General features: G+C 42.5%; 1 protein-coding gene across 10 annotated transcripts in view; it reads left to right on the top strand.

Moving 5' to 3' along the window:
- Nucleotides 1–10,965, top strand: part of sox5 (SRY-box transcription factor 5) — a 284,308-nt gene extending 273,343 nt beyond the window's left edge. For 6 of the 10 annotated variants that reach the window (XM_063500343.1, XM_063500340.1, XM_063500342.1 and 3 more), the window contains 5 exons: nt 457–632; nt 3,497–3,599; nt 4,210–4,383; nt 5,328–5,544; nt 7,159–10,965. In XM_063500343.1, the coding sequence (XP_063356413.1) occupies nt 457–632; nt 3,497–3,599; nt 4,210–4,383; nt 5,328–5,544; nt 7,159–7,456 (968 nt within the window). In that variant the 3' untranslated portion in view covers nt 7,457–10,965. The remainder of the gene's footprint in view (nt 1–456; nt 633–3,496; nt 3,600–4,209; nt 4,384–5,327; nt 5,545–7,158) is intronic. The other 4 variants (XM_063500341.1, XM_063500349.1, XM_063500348.1 and 1 more) reach the window with 1 other exon arrangement.
- Nucleotides 10,966–14,868: the final 3,903 nt, after the last annotated feature.

Consider the following 14,868-nt stretch of genomic DNA (forward strand, 5'->3'; position numbering starts at 1 on the left):
CAGCTTGCAACAAGGCTACCTAGGGGCGCTCTCTGACTCACATCCACAGCTCAACAGTCAAATGGTCAGTTTGTGTGAGTGTGCGAGTCTACACACAGAGAGAGGCATACACAGATGCTCTGGCAAAGTCCCCTCATCAAGTGTATGTTAATGTCTTTACCTCACGGTTCAGAAGAAGATTTATTCTGCATGAAAAACCTCCTGCCAGGTTCCTAAAAATAAACAAGCACACGCTCAAGACATATTAATTTTCCCGTCCGAGCTCAACTGTTAAAGCAAAATGCTATTCAGTGTTTTTCTTGTAAAGGAAATAAAGGAAATGAAGATGCTCAACATGAGTCCCACCTACATATTCACTCACTAATGATTATCCACATTAATTGATTGTCCTCTGCGTGTGTGTGTGTGTGTGTTTGTGTGCGTGTGTCTCCGTCTCTTGCCGTCTTTGCGCCTCAGCAGACTTGTTGTCGTCGCTGTCCTCGACAGCCTACCTGAACGACCACGAGGCGGTGACCAAGGCCTTCGCCGAGGCTCGGCAGATGAAGGAGCAGCTGAAGAGAGAGCAGCAGGTGCTGGATGCCAAGGTGGCAGCCGTCAGCAACCTCAGCCTCAACAACGGCCGCTCAGACAAGGTAAAGCACATTAAATTGCATCTACGTAACAGAACATGATGGGCGAGTGTGACAGCTGATCAAAGGTTTATTTTACTTCTGCATTTTGTTAATGTTTTTTTTTTTTTTGGGTCACACTAAATCAAAGTTGTGACCTTATTTCTATGGCAAAGTGTTCAGTTAAGTTAAAAGTGTATGTGGATTCTTACAAATAAATACACATTTTTAAACCAGGAAAAAAAATTAAAAATCTGAATTGTTGGGACTGAACACATACTGTAAATCCACCCGACTCTCCAAAGTCATCACAAGCTGTACCGTCTCATTGTCAGCGTGTAATAATTTGTCTTGCCATATGCCATCCTCGCTGCACTATGTAGGAGGTAAATCGGTGTACAATGCTCTCGCTGAAATGTGTTGAAGCTAAACAGGGCCAGATAAGGTAAAACCAGAGGCATCTCAGAGGTAATGAGTGTGTCTGTAAGGCGCACTGCAGGGCTGTGTGTGTGTGTGTGTGTGTGTGTGTGGCAGAGCAGAGCGTCAAGGAGACGGTAATGTGAAATGACGGCGCCGGCTCCTCGGCAGCGTGGCCAAATTGTGGTTATTTGTTAAACACATTGGGAGTCAGCTGGTGCACACACATGCACAAACACACACACACGCGTGCATACATGCAGGGTAACAGCGTGCTGGAAGCATCTGCACTGCTGACATTCAACAGCTCTATCCCTCTCTTTCTTTCTTTCTTCTTTTTTTTACTTTGATGTGACACGTTTCGAAGTGTCTAACCCACACTGATCTCTGCATTGTACACAGATAGTAACATACTGCATTACACATGACTATAACCAGTGAGAACTGGAAATATGATAATTGTACCAGTGAGTAAGAGAACGTATTTTACAGTTTGTTCCTTACGTGGAGACATTTAGGTGCTTAAACACTGACATTTTTCATGTCTCGTTAGACCAGTTCAAGTTCCTGTTATTATTGGGGTTAATTTTTTTTATATCAGTTGTACTGTGGAATCATATAATAATTACTTATTAATAATAACAGGAGAATTGTTGAAAGAATTTCTTATTTCTGTTTTACATTTCATTTTTTTGACATGCAATCCTGTTACTATCCCAGTTTCAGCACTGGGAATATTTTTTTGTAAGTCATAACTCGTTTGCATCCTCACACGCTCACCTTGACTCCTGTTCCCTTTGGCTTTGTGTGAAACAGGCGAGCTCCCGCCGTTCACGTACAACAGTGTCATCCATGACACACACACAGGATTAGTTTTGTCGCTACTTTGTGTCTTGGCTTCAGTGTCAGCCATTCAATCCACGTTTCTCATGTACTATACTGGGGCTTAATGTCAGACTAGGCTGTCATCCACTCTGTCTCCCTGTTCATCTCCATCTCTGCCTCACACACACACACACACACACACACACACACACACACACACACACACACACACACACACACAGACACACGGCATAAAACCATTCAAAACAGCACATTTAATCTTACGATCTAAAAGTGAGAAGCACACTTTGTGCTCTCTTATATTTTTTTGTGGAAGGAAGTTTGAATGAGGCTTTCATTTGTGCGAAATGAGGAAGATTCTTTAAATACTTCTGATTTGCATGCAGAATGGCTGGATAATTCCAACCCATTGGCAGGTTATTGAGCGTTTATAAAAACATACAAAATTCCAAATAAAATACTTTTTAAAAGGCTTGCGAAAACATGTTTCGCTGCGCGCCTCTGGCTTTCATTCTCCCGCTTCCCTTCCTGTCTTTTTAGCAGTATTTATTCCAATCTGGGGAGGAAATTATCGCTAACAATTAAACTCTATTGGACTAAAAACAGAGAAAATGCATTTCATTATCATTCTGCCCTCCCTCCATCTAGCCAGCCAGCTCGCCAGGGTCACATGTAAATGGAGAGGGACACTTTTTGGAAGGTTGTTTTAGAAGACGACAGTGTTTTGGGTAGCGCTCCTAATCGTATAATTAAACTGTAAAATGCTCGCGTTGGTGCGCTTCTGTGTACGTGTGTGCGAGTGTGTGTGCTCGTCTGCAGTCAAGTTCTAGCGCAGAGTGTGCCGGCTGCTTGCATTAAGCATGTAAATGCTCAGTAAATCAGCCTTTTATTGGTTGTAATAAATACCCAGGGGGCCGTGCGGCGTGGCCTCGCTCTCGTCTGTGCTGCACTCTCTCGTTCTCTCTCTCTCTAATGCGTCGACCCTTGGGGGCCTCTGCAAGAGAGAGGCAAGCCGCAGCACTCCACTCTCGCAGGTGGCTGCCAGGAGTCGCCACACACACACACACACACACACAAAATCCATTGTACACACAGAATATGCAGTGTACACACAAAGCGGTAAACATCCAGATAGGAGTAAATGTAATCAGCATTCTTGCACATGCAAACATACACACAGATGTGTGTTCAAGCATGCGGGCGTAACGCACTCAAACAATTTGATGCTTCCACAAACTGACACCGAAATGAACCAAAACACAAACTGCCTTTCTACTTAAATTACAACCGTCATTTGTCTGCAGCCTCTGTATTGATAGAAAAACGATAAATAAACAGATTTGTTTCAGATCAAAGGCGAGTATGAGGAATATTCCTGAATTTCTCATCTCTCGACAGAGAGTCGGCTTCTCCGGTCACTGAAACTGTGACACATTTAAACATTAGACAGTCGTTGCTTTTCATAGTTATGAAATCAGAGACAGAGAGTCAGTCACAAGAATGACTTGTTGTGGGTGCAAAAGGAAATTGTTCGGCATCACTGCAGGTTTGTGGTTTCATTCATTCACATATTCCCTGACTCAGTCACTGACCGACTGCAACTGTGAACTGTTTGTGTTGTTTAGGACAAAGCTGCCTTGGAGAGTCTGAGTCAACAGCTGAAGCAGCAGGCCGAGAACAAGTTCAGCCACGCCATGCTGGACTTCACCATGAGTGGAGACTCTGACGGTAGGGAAACACACACACACACACACACGGCATGCACAGTTTATGCATGGAGACACTAAACTGAGAAAAAGGCTGTGAGTGTTGATGAAAGATGACAAGAAGATGAAAGTCTTCCAGGGCTGGTACCGTATATCTGCCAAATATTTATATTAACTGATATCAGCCTGCCTGCAAATGAGGTCATGTTTACCAATTTGCTGTTTATCTGTTTCACCACGATATTTCGCTCACTGATTGTTCCGCGATAGAGTAATGAAGATTTGAAAGACTTTTAATGATATCAATAATTTTCATAATTACGTTTTTGGGGTTTTTTTTCCTGAATAAAAGAGAAAATAACTGTTACTTTTCTATGAACTTGAGCATACAGAGTAAAACTCTGTGTAGTCAGTGTCCTCCCAAACTTGTGATCGGTGAGTCAGTCAGGCTTTTTTATAATATGAGAAAAATGATTTTTATGATATTTATTTAGCTTAATGAGCGACAGATTTTTCTCACCCATGAAAAAAATTCCCAGCATTTTAGCTCGTCTAATGAACAAAACTTCTCCAAGATGTCCAGTTTTCCGTATACGTTTGACCCCCTGGTTTCTGGGTTCTCCCTTCCCCAGGCTCTCCCAGCGTGTCAGACTCCAGGATATTCCGAGAGTCTCGGGGTCGTGGCAGCAGCGAGCCGCACATCAAAAGGCCGATGAACGCTTTCATGGTCTGGGCCAAGGACGAGAGGCGAAAGATCCTCCAGGCCTTCCCCGACATGCACAACTCCAACATCAGCAAGATCCTTGGTAAAAATCACACACCTACACTTGCACGGTGTGAATGACAAGTGGCTTTGCTCCACCCTTTCATGTGAATAACCCTAGAGAAAGGAAGACCGGTGTGAGTTGTGTTTTCCACTTTCTTAAACACACACTCACACACATACACTAATTGTGATTTCCTTACAAGCAGTGGCATTGTGTAAGTGCTGTTAATGAACGGTTAGGGAGAGCACAGCTTCGACAAATGATGATATAATTCATTATGCATTAAACAAGCAGCGCGAGGCCGCCTGACATTTCCCCCAGACCGCCGGGATCGGCCCTGACATTTTAAAGAGCTCCTAAGCGTTTTATAACACAGGGAAATCTGGTTTTAATAAGCCTCCTCTCTCTCCCTCTCCCTCCCTCTCTCTCTCTCGATTGCTAACAGATCGCAGAAAACAGAGAGAGAAAGACCGAGAGAGCGAACAGCCAAGCGCTGACAGCTTTTAACCATTAAACATACAGTAGTCAAGTGCAAATTCAGACCAGATATGAAACACACAGAGGGAAGACATGCTCAAGATTACACCCACACACACATGCAGGGCGCTGATGCTACAAGCAGAAACTGAGCTGAGAGATGACAGCAGGTTAAGTGAAGTCCTCATTAGCTGAGATGAGTACCTGTCGTCCCCGCTGCTCCCCTCATTAACCTCCTTTAGCGCTCTATGCGTTCTCTTTCCGGGTGAAACGTCCAACATTATCTCAGCGGCGCTCACAGTGCAGCGACATCGATGCCAGCTTTTCATTATCGTTCATCTCTGTGCTGTTATTTGTTATCTTGCTCTTTGATCACATTTCACAGTTTTACACGTTTCCTCCCTTAGACAAAAGCTGTCTTTGGAAACCCCCCATCCGCCTTTTTTAATTTTATTTTTTCCAAAGACACGCAGCCATCCCTAACAACACATGCTCTGTGTGTGCAGGCTCACGCTGGAAAGCCATGACCAACCTGGAGAAGCAGCCGTACTACGAGGAGCAGGCTCGGCTCAGCAAGCAGCACCTGGAAAAATACCCCGACTACAAGTACAAGCCACGGCCCAAACGCACTTGCCTGGTGGACGGCAAGAAGCTGCGCATCGGCGAGTACAAGGCCATCATGAGGTCCCGCAGGCAGGAAATGAGACAGTACTTCAGTGTGGGGTGAGTGGGTTGTTTTTTTTTTGTTTGTTTGTTGTTGTTTTTCCAGTAAGAAAACTGGGATTAACAATTACTTTTTTTTGGGCATGTGTTTGACTTTGTACTTCATATTTTAAATGAGTTACTGTTTCTTTGTTTTCCTGTCACATCAAATGCCTAAAAAAAAATCAAGCTTTCAGTTTTTAATGAATTACTAACAAAAAAAAGGATCGCAGCAGAAATTTGGAGAAAGCAAGTCAGCGCATAATTGCATAATTTCCTTTTGTTGTTTGCGGCCTACCTGCAGCGAGGCCCGCCCCTCACCTTAACAAATTGAATTTTGTGTCGGAATAGGCGTGACAACAAGATGCTGAATTAGTTATAAACAGAAGCAGGAGGTGCTCTCCTTTAGTGTGATTTAAATTTCCTATTTTGACTGTTTTTAAATACAATCTTTTAAATAATAATAATAATATCAAAAATTAAACTCAAGGATGCAGGCTTACTTTTCTCACAAGGGGTCACAGTGAGTGTTATGAGATAATAAGCACAAAATGCACAATTTTGTTTGGATGTTTTTTTTTGGATATTACCTTTGATTTGATTTTTTGATTTTTTTTTCATTTTCCTAAAACATGATTCAAGAGAAGCAACAGCTACAGTTTTATATGCTTTATATGGTTTTATCCACTTAGAATTGAACCTTATGGTTGCCCATAGGAAGATTTTGTTTGTCCCTTTACAGTTGTATTAATGTTATTAATTTTATATGCTTAGATCCTGTATTTGAAACGAAAGGCTGTTGAAAAAACAACAACAAAAAAAACACAAAAACTCTCTCGCTGAATCAAACCATTGTTCCAAAAACTAAAATCTTATGAGAGAAATAAATCAGTTTTGTCTTCCTGCATGAAACATAAACCATCATTTGAATAAACATACTTGGCTTTAACTATAAACAGTGCAGAGAGTACAAATTACAAATGTGGCTTTTTCCTGTTTTGCGTACATGGCGAAGCCATTTGCATTAAAGTTTGGCCATATATTTAAGTGACCACACATGCACATGGGTATCCAGATGTGTAAAGTATGGATGTAGAATCCAAACATTACAGATTGAATGCAGTTTAATTCTTTTTTCTTTTCTGAAAAAAAGAAACATTTGTTCTAAAAAACACATCAGGATAAATCATGCGTTCTGTGTGGGTCAGGCCGTGAGGTTTCATCCACATCAAGTGCAATATTGTGTTCAGAAAGTAAGAGCTGTTTCTGAGTGTTTAGCTGAGAACGCGCACTCAGTTTATAAACACACTGACTGTAAATGTCAGAGGTTTCAGACGTGACGCTTTAAGAATCACTGTTGGTGCTTGAGAAAAGACTGAAAACGTCAAACTGTCAGTTTTCTCTCAATTCCAGTTTTAATGAGAAGCTAAGCTAACAGCACACAGGCTGTAGGTTTATATTTACCACATAGATATGAAAGGGATTTAGTTTTTCCCCATATGTGTAATAATTTTCTTAATGGCTCAAAGAGAGAGAGTCACCGTTCAGGGAGGGATCTCAACATTTATGTGATTTCAAAAGTGTTGCGAGCGCTGCCTTTAATGTGCTGACAGCCTTCTTCCTCTGTGCGTGCAGGCAGCAGGGTCAGCTGCCGTTGTCCTCTGCAGGCGTCGTTTACCCAGGTGCCCTATCCATGGCGGGGATGCCCTCACCCCAGATGCCCTCAGAGCACTCGAGCATGTCCAGCAGCCCCGAGCCCAACGCCAACCACCACCAGAACCCCAGCATGCCTGGCCTCAAGGGGGAGGAGCCGCGAATCAAGGAGGAGGAGCTCAGGCTAGACGACAGCAATGGCGACGTGTACGACGACTTTGACTACGAGGACGAAGATGGCGACTACGCCAGCGATAACGAGAACCATATCACCCAATAGGACGGCATCAGCACCGCCTGCTTTTTTTTTTTTTTTGTAAGCCAATCACCGCTGGTTAATCTCACAAAATCCCCACCAATCAGGAAGAAACCTTTCGCTTTTGCCAATCGCTTTGGAACCAGTTTCACCGCCCCCCCCCCCGACTAACATGGACTCTTCTAATAGAGCCAGATCCACTCCCTTCCCCTTCCTCTCCCCCCCCCAGAGTCCTGATACCAGCATCTTTTGATCAATCAACCGAAGCACAGGACCTGTCACTCACACTGACTGTTACACACTGACTGGAGGAAGAGACGACCAAGACAGTTCTGAAGCTCGCTGAGGAATACCCACATAGTACTGCAGGTGTTAGTGTAATGCCACGAGTGAAGAGAAAGCAACATGGCTCTCAGAAAGCAACCTTTTAGTCCCGTTTGTTGAAGAAAAACTGAAAAACAGAGGACCTGTTAAAGGCTAACATGACACTTTAAGATGGCGGACCTGTTTATTATCAAGAGACATTTTTAAAAATAAAACGGCTTTTTTTGTTCTTTGGTTCTATAATATTCTCACTCAGGTACACGGTGCCAATAAGTGGCTTGTGAATGTGATTTGTTGTTTTTGTGCTACAAGTTTGAATAATAATAGAAAAAAGAGACTTTTCTTTTTTCCCCTTTTGTTGTAAAGCACCTGAAAGACATGAGACATTTATTTTTAACAAAAAGATATCTTTTCTTCAACCTCGCAGTGTGCTGTCAGCAATCCCCCCCCAATTTTTCTCCCCCTTTGTGTTTTTTTTGTGAACGCCCGCTTTACCCCCCCTCCTTGCATCGCATGGAATCAACTGGGACGGTCCAGCCGGGACTGACCAGCACAAAGTGGACTGTCCCACTTTGAGTGGATTTTCGGTGTGTGGGGAGGGGCGGGTTGCAGCAAAGGGAAGTCTCTCTGGCGTCACGGAGCAGAAACAAAAGCACTGTGTTGCGAGACAATCCACCGGTTTCCTTCTCGCTCCATCCCTCTATCTCGATCTCGTCCAGGGCAAAAAACCCCCACACGTCAGTGCGACTTCGATCGAAACATCCCAACAGTGCGAGTGTGTGTCAGTGTGTGTGCTCCACCATTGGACGTTTGCACACGCGCTCGCAAAAAGAAAGCTAATAATACTGCAGAAAGACAGGCAACTAATGCTGCTGCTGTTATTTCCTGTAACACACACACACACACACACTGTGTTCTGTCCAGTGTTTTCCTAACCCCCCACCCTCCAATCAACGTTGTCCTGCTGTATTGCAGTGGGCGGAGCTGAGGTGAAGTCAGCCAGTCAGTGTTTCTGTTTGTATTTGAATACTGTATTTTATTATTTCTCTTCAAACTGCCTCTAGTCTAATAATATTATTAACAATAATTATAAGGATGGTCAACGTTTCCTAAGTTTAGTAAGTTATGTACAGTATAATTTATTTTTCTCCTCTTTATTGGGTTTTTATGACCATATGAAACAGTCAATGAAGCATTATTCTATTTAGCTGGTAGGTATTTAGATCTAAACAAAAAGTTGTCATTTTACCTTGCTTTGTTTTGCAATTTTATTTTATGTTATTTTATTTTTGATCCCCTCCTATTAATCCTCTGCGGGCGGGTGAGCTGGACTGACAGACATGGACGCCAGCCTTCGTCCGAACTGAAGACGTAACCCTTTTTATCATGTCCGAACCCATTTCTAAGAAGCACTCAGACTCTGTGCAGTCAGAGAAGAAGAACATGATTTTATATTGTTATTATAATTTTATTTGTAATGATTATCATAATGTATAATGTGAATTTCCTCTTCTTCTTTTTTTTTAAATTTTTACATGTTTTTGGTTTGTCACTTTTTCTGTGAACAGAGACCCGTCCCCGTTTACTAGTTTGGCTGCCTCACGGCGACACAGTGGAACATCTTTGGCATGGATCCACACACACACACACACACACACACACACACACACACACACACACACACACACACACACGCACGCACGCACATACACGCGCGCGCGCACTGGGGGATGCACCGATGAAATTCTGGGCCGATACCAACACTGATGTTTATAATGTAGCTGACAGCCAATACCAATATTTTTTCAGTGTCTTTCTTTTGTACAAAAATATACTGACCTGTTTGAAAGTCTTTCAGATCTTCATCACACATTTTTGAACATTCTGAATAAAGAATGTCTTATTTGTTAATATCCCGAAATCAGCAGGATTGAATATCGGCCAATAACGATATTAGGCCGATATATCGGCCATTTTTTATATATATATATATATATATATATATATATATATATATATACACATTTTTTTTCGTGGGGGGTATTTATACACCCCTTTTTTTACCAGTGAAGCAATGAAATTGTTTTTAAAGAGATACCACCTGACCAGTTTTAGAGTCTTTTATTGGATATTTTAAAGAATTAATCCAAATAAAACCTATTTGCCAATATCTGTCAACGGGGGTCAATATTAGCTGATAGTATATTCAACCGATATATCAGTACATCCCAAATGTGCAGATACAACACATACAGGCACATTTCAAATGAAGAGATTATCATGACAACCAAACAAATCCTATGCTGTCCTTTTTGTTTCTTGAAAAAAAATCCTGTATATAGACATTTTTTTTGTTTTGTTGTTGTTGTTTTTGTTTTTTGTGGTAGCAGTGACTTTTTTTTAATCATGAGAAAGCAGTGTTTACTGCGATCCACCAAGGCTGTTCCACTGTGTGCGCGTGTGGGTCTGCAGTATCTTCATCAGGAGCCCTTTGCTTTGTTTGAGCTCCACACGATGCTACAGGAGCCATGACTGCTCTTCAGGTGTGCTGTTTTCATGTCACATTCTCGCTTATAGATGTTTCCTACATGCCACATAAAAGCTTCTGGTCTTAATTTCGCTGTATAGTCACCCCTGTTATCACACCTTTGTTGAACCCCATGCTGGAAAGAGGGGACTAAATGAATAAGTCCATTTTTTTTAAACAGTATCAGGAGGGTGGGTGTTTGGGTGGGGCATTAAGAGATCAGTCATCCCTGCTGGCAAGGTCCGTCCCCATATCAAGACAATGAAAATGATGATGATGATATTATTTAAGACAATCAAAGTCATGAGTGGAGCTCAAAACAAAGTGAGAATTATTACTAGTAAACAAAAAAAAATATCTTACCATCTCAACTTGAAAATTCAAGAAAGATAATTATGTAAATATAACATAGAGTTATAGATTTATATTTTGTTCATAACACAGTGTAATATAAGTTGTATATTTCTTTTTTTTTCTTTCTCTCCCTACTGTCTCTTTTATTGATGTTATCCATGCCACAGAAAAAGCAAGAGTCACAGCGCTCGCACAAAAAAAGAAGAAAAATATCAAAGAAATAAAGAAAAACAGGGGAAAAAAGCCGTGGGCTGCCACCACCATCTGTTCTAAGTTCACTTTTTTTCAGTATTACTGCCAGACAAGGCTCTAATAAAGACAGCAATGTGTTCAGTAAAAAAAACTTGTGCTGGTCCTGGTCACTTCTTTTCCTCCACACATTCACACCATGGCTTTACAGTTCCAACACCAACATACAAGTGTACACTACCACTTCCCCCCTCTTTTTTTAAGGTATAGTGCAGTGAACACACCACAGCATGAACACACGAGCAGACAGACAACTTTTTAAAGTAGTAGTGCTGGGAGTGTCGACATTTCTTCAGTCCTCTTTCTAAAGTGGCTTAATGTGAGCCCATGTGTCGCCAAACGATTCAATCATCTCCATAACAACATGTTAATTATGCCAAGTCCACCTTCTTGCCCCTCCAATCAGAGGGCCAGCTGGGAGGCGTGGAGAAGAATCATGCCCCACTAGCAACCTGATAACCTAATTAAGCACAACAAGGGAACACGGGGAGACGGGCTGGAGGGGGGGTGTAAGTGATGAAATGTGTGTGTGTGTGTGTGTGTGTGCATGTCCATGTGCTAATCATAAAAAGAAGAAGAGTAGCCTATATTCGCAGTGTCCATATAAGCCTCCCCGGCCTGTCAGAGTGCTGGCTGTGCTGCTGTCACCAGTTTTAAAAGTGAAATCTTTAATTGATGCTCGCTTAAGAAGGTTGGGGATGTTCGTGCCTCCACTTCTGAAGGGTTAAAAAACACAAAACCCCACTCAGCGCGCCCATTAAGGCACTGTCCCCCCCATCTGTGTCCATATGTTCCACAGTAAACCCCCTCCACAGCCCGGCTCGACGCGCCGTGCGTGAAAACAGTTAAATGCACTCCAAGGAGATGATTTTACGTGCTTTGGTAATTACCATAACTACACACACACAGAGACCCTTTTGATGCAATGAAGAGGCAGGATGGGGGAAGATCCACAACTCCTACATTAAGAGGAGGACTTCTGTTTTTTTTCCTCTGGGCTTTGTGAATTTTTCAGAGGCAGCCTGGAGGTAAAATCTGAGAAAAGGTTTATGTGTGAATAGTTGAGGAGCAGAGAGGGGATTCAGATTTCCCCCCTTTTTTTCTTTATTGTCAGCAGTACGTGAGATGCTGGAGGAAGCAAACAGTGGCTATACTCAGATTAAATCACACACACACCCTAAGGTGTACTGTAGGAGTTTGCTCAGCTTAAACCACATTTATATCTAGCGGGTATTTTCATCACAATAGCTCAGACCAAAGAGGGGAAACTATTACAATGAGCACATATTTACATTTGAATGCCTGCTTGTATTTTTCTGATTTAATTTGCTCAAAGTTTTTGCGCAGGCCCAGTAGCCCGTGGATCGCTTGAAAAAAAATAAAAGAACAACAAAAATTGAATGTGTGAAGGCGCACCTGGTGTGACTGTGAGCACGGCCCTCTGCCTGCACTGCCTCAGCTCAGATATACAGCTTTTTTTTCTTCGAACCGTGGGTGTTTGGAAATTGAGTGAAAACGATGTCACATTAATGATTTAAAGTCGGTAATAGGATGTGCTGTGACGCTGAGCCCCCAGCTAAGCTGAGTTTAAGGCTCCGGCGTTAATGTATTCATGAGGAGGAGGATTATACAGAGACAAGAGCAGCTAGAGAGCTGAGTGCAGCACAGCAGCCAGGGCCAACAGGCCTTCTAGATATTATATATAACTCCATTTATACTGCACGATGCAGGAGGTAGGACTGCACACACACACACAGACACATAAAGGGTAAGGCGGGAATTGCTTTTGAAATCATGCAGCGTGAGCCTGGAATTGAATTTGATTGTATTAATGTTGTTTTATTACTTATTAGTTTTTATCGATAAAGCTGGGGAGGATAGCAGCACACTGCTAAATTGCTAATAATTATCGCTGTGGTTTCTATACGTTGAATCTAAAATGAACCTGTTTAAATATAGTTTATCATTTTATTTTAAAAAATGAGAAAAGAAGGGGAAAAACTAGGTCCTTTATTTTGAAAATGCACTGTTATCTCATTGATTCTAGAGGCGAACCCAATTTTTAAAAATGCAATTAATTCTAGACTAAAACCCAGATCATTACACTATTGCGGGTCTAGTTGTCTGTTTTTTTCCTCCTTCTTCTTTCATCTTTGATCCTGGCAGAGCAGCTAATCCTCAGTCTAACATACTAATGTCTACACAAACTGCAGCATCATTTACCCCCCCAAAATGAAAGCATCATAAAAATGATTTCAGCAAGTACTTAAGCTGCCATTTTCCCCAAATATTTCATCAGTCATGTCTCATTTTGTAAAAGAAAAAAGGGAAAAAATAAGAGAGGGGGGGAGAAAAGTGAAATAAGAGAAGAGGCTGTGCCCGTGGCCATTAATATCAGGTGGCTGATGCATTAAGAGTCCATAAAATAATCCCTTATCAGAAAGCGTTTGCACTCAAACCATAAAAACGAAGTCACATGGTGCAGAGATGTAAAATAAAATATAGACGTGCAGGCATATGGTATATTCAATATATTTTTAAAAGAAAAAAAATCATTTTGGCAGATGGCCACCCAGTCACTTTATTCTCCGTGATTTAAGTGTGAGGAGCTTTGCACGCGGATTAATGTGTGACATTTCACATGTAGAACATATCGCATCATCACATGACAGCCCCGCTCGGTCCTTGTGTCTTTGCATGCAAACATGACAAATTACGTTCAATCACTTGTGTCTGGCATCTGTTCTTTCTTGGGGAGGGAGGGGGGTGAGTCAATGCGAGACAAGCCTTGAGACAAATGGGGTGAGATGGTGGTGGGGGTGTTGATTGGAAAACATGGCCAGTGACCAAGCGGACATTAGCGGTAAATGGCCGGCGTGACCTCAGCGCAACTTCATCCGCTTCCTTCAGTCGGGTCCTCCAAGGAGCGGAGTAATCAGCGTGACGCGAGACAAACAAAAACAAAGCGTCGCCGGTGTTTGAGCGACGGGCCTAATGTGACAGATCTGAGAGCGGTGGCGTGTGAGAGACAGGCGTGGCACGCAGGGGAACAGCGAGGCCCAGGGGGCTGATCCCCAGTCGAGGCCGGGAAAACTGGCTTGCCGCCCCTGACACGTCGCCCTTCCGCTTCAGCCGCAGCTCTCACATGAAACGCTCGCCGGCTCGATCCGCCGGCAGCTGGCCTACTTTCAGCCCTCTGTATCCCCGTCGGTGCGTCTCCATCGACATTTATTTATTTCCATTCATGCATCTGTGCAGAACGTTCGTCTGTGTGTCTTTCTCAGTGATTTGTGCTCCTTTCTTCTTTCATTCATAAGACTTCGAATGGGCACCGTTATACCCTCCTCTTTAGCCTCTACCCTTCACCTTTGACCTCGTGTGTCCCTGTCGTCCTCCTGCAAATATTTACAAAATATATACAAGTCTTCATTTATATTTCATACGCAGGAAACAGCCGACCTTCACCAAGTTTTTCTTGTTTGTTATCTTTTACTCTAAAAAGGTAAAAAACATGGACGTTTATGTAACAGGTTGATCGAACCATAATGGTGACATAACAAATTAGACAAGTAGAAATGACTGAACTCATCACCATCAGATGCTAACGTGTAGGTGGGCCAATCACACGAGAGCAGCAGAACTTTTCACAGTAAACTTGAAAACAGGATGATTTTTCACCGCGCAGCAGCAGAATCAAAGCGAGATAAAGAAGCCCGTGGGTGCTTTAACGTCAGTCCGTGAAATATATATATTTTTTTGTGGCATGAAAAAAAAAACCCTGTAAAACTGTTATTTTCTCTTCCCATCAACACCCTAATGCACACATGCAAATATTATGCTAATGGTATGTTAATTGGTGGAGTAGCTGCAAAGCAGCCCTGCTGTTCAAATGACTGGTGAGAAAATAGGTGGGGTCAGTCGCAAGCTGTAAAAGCAGCTCCAACACAAATAAACAAAACCCTCGGGGATTAACAGAACAAGG

The sequence above is a fragment of the Pelmatolapia mariae genome, linkage group LG17, assembly GCF_036321145.2.
Source record: "Pelmatolapia mariae isolate MD_Pm_ZW linkage group LG17, Pm_UMD_F_2, whole genome shotgun sequence".
Classification (NCBI taxonomy): Eukaryota; Metazoa; Chordata; class Actinopteri; order Cichliformes; family Cichlidae; genus Pelmatolapia; species Pelmatolapia mariae.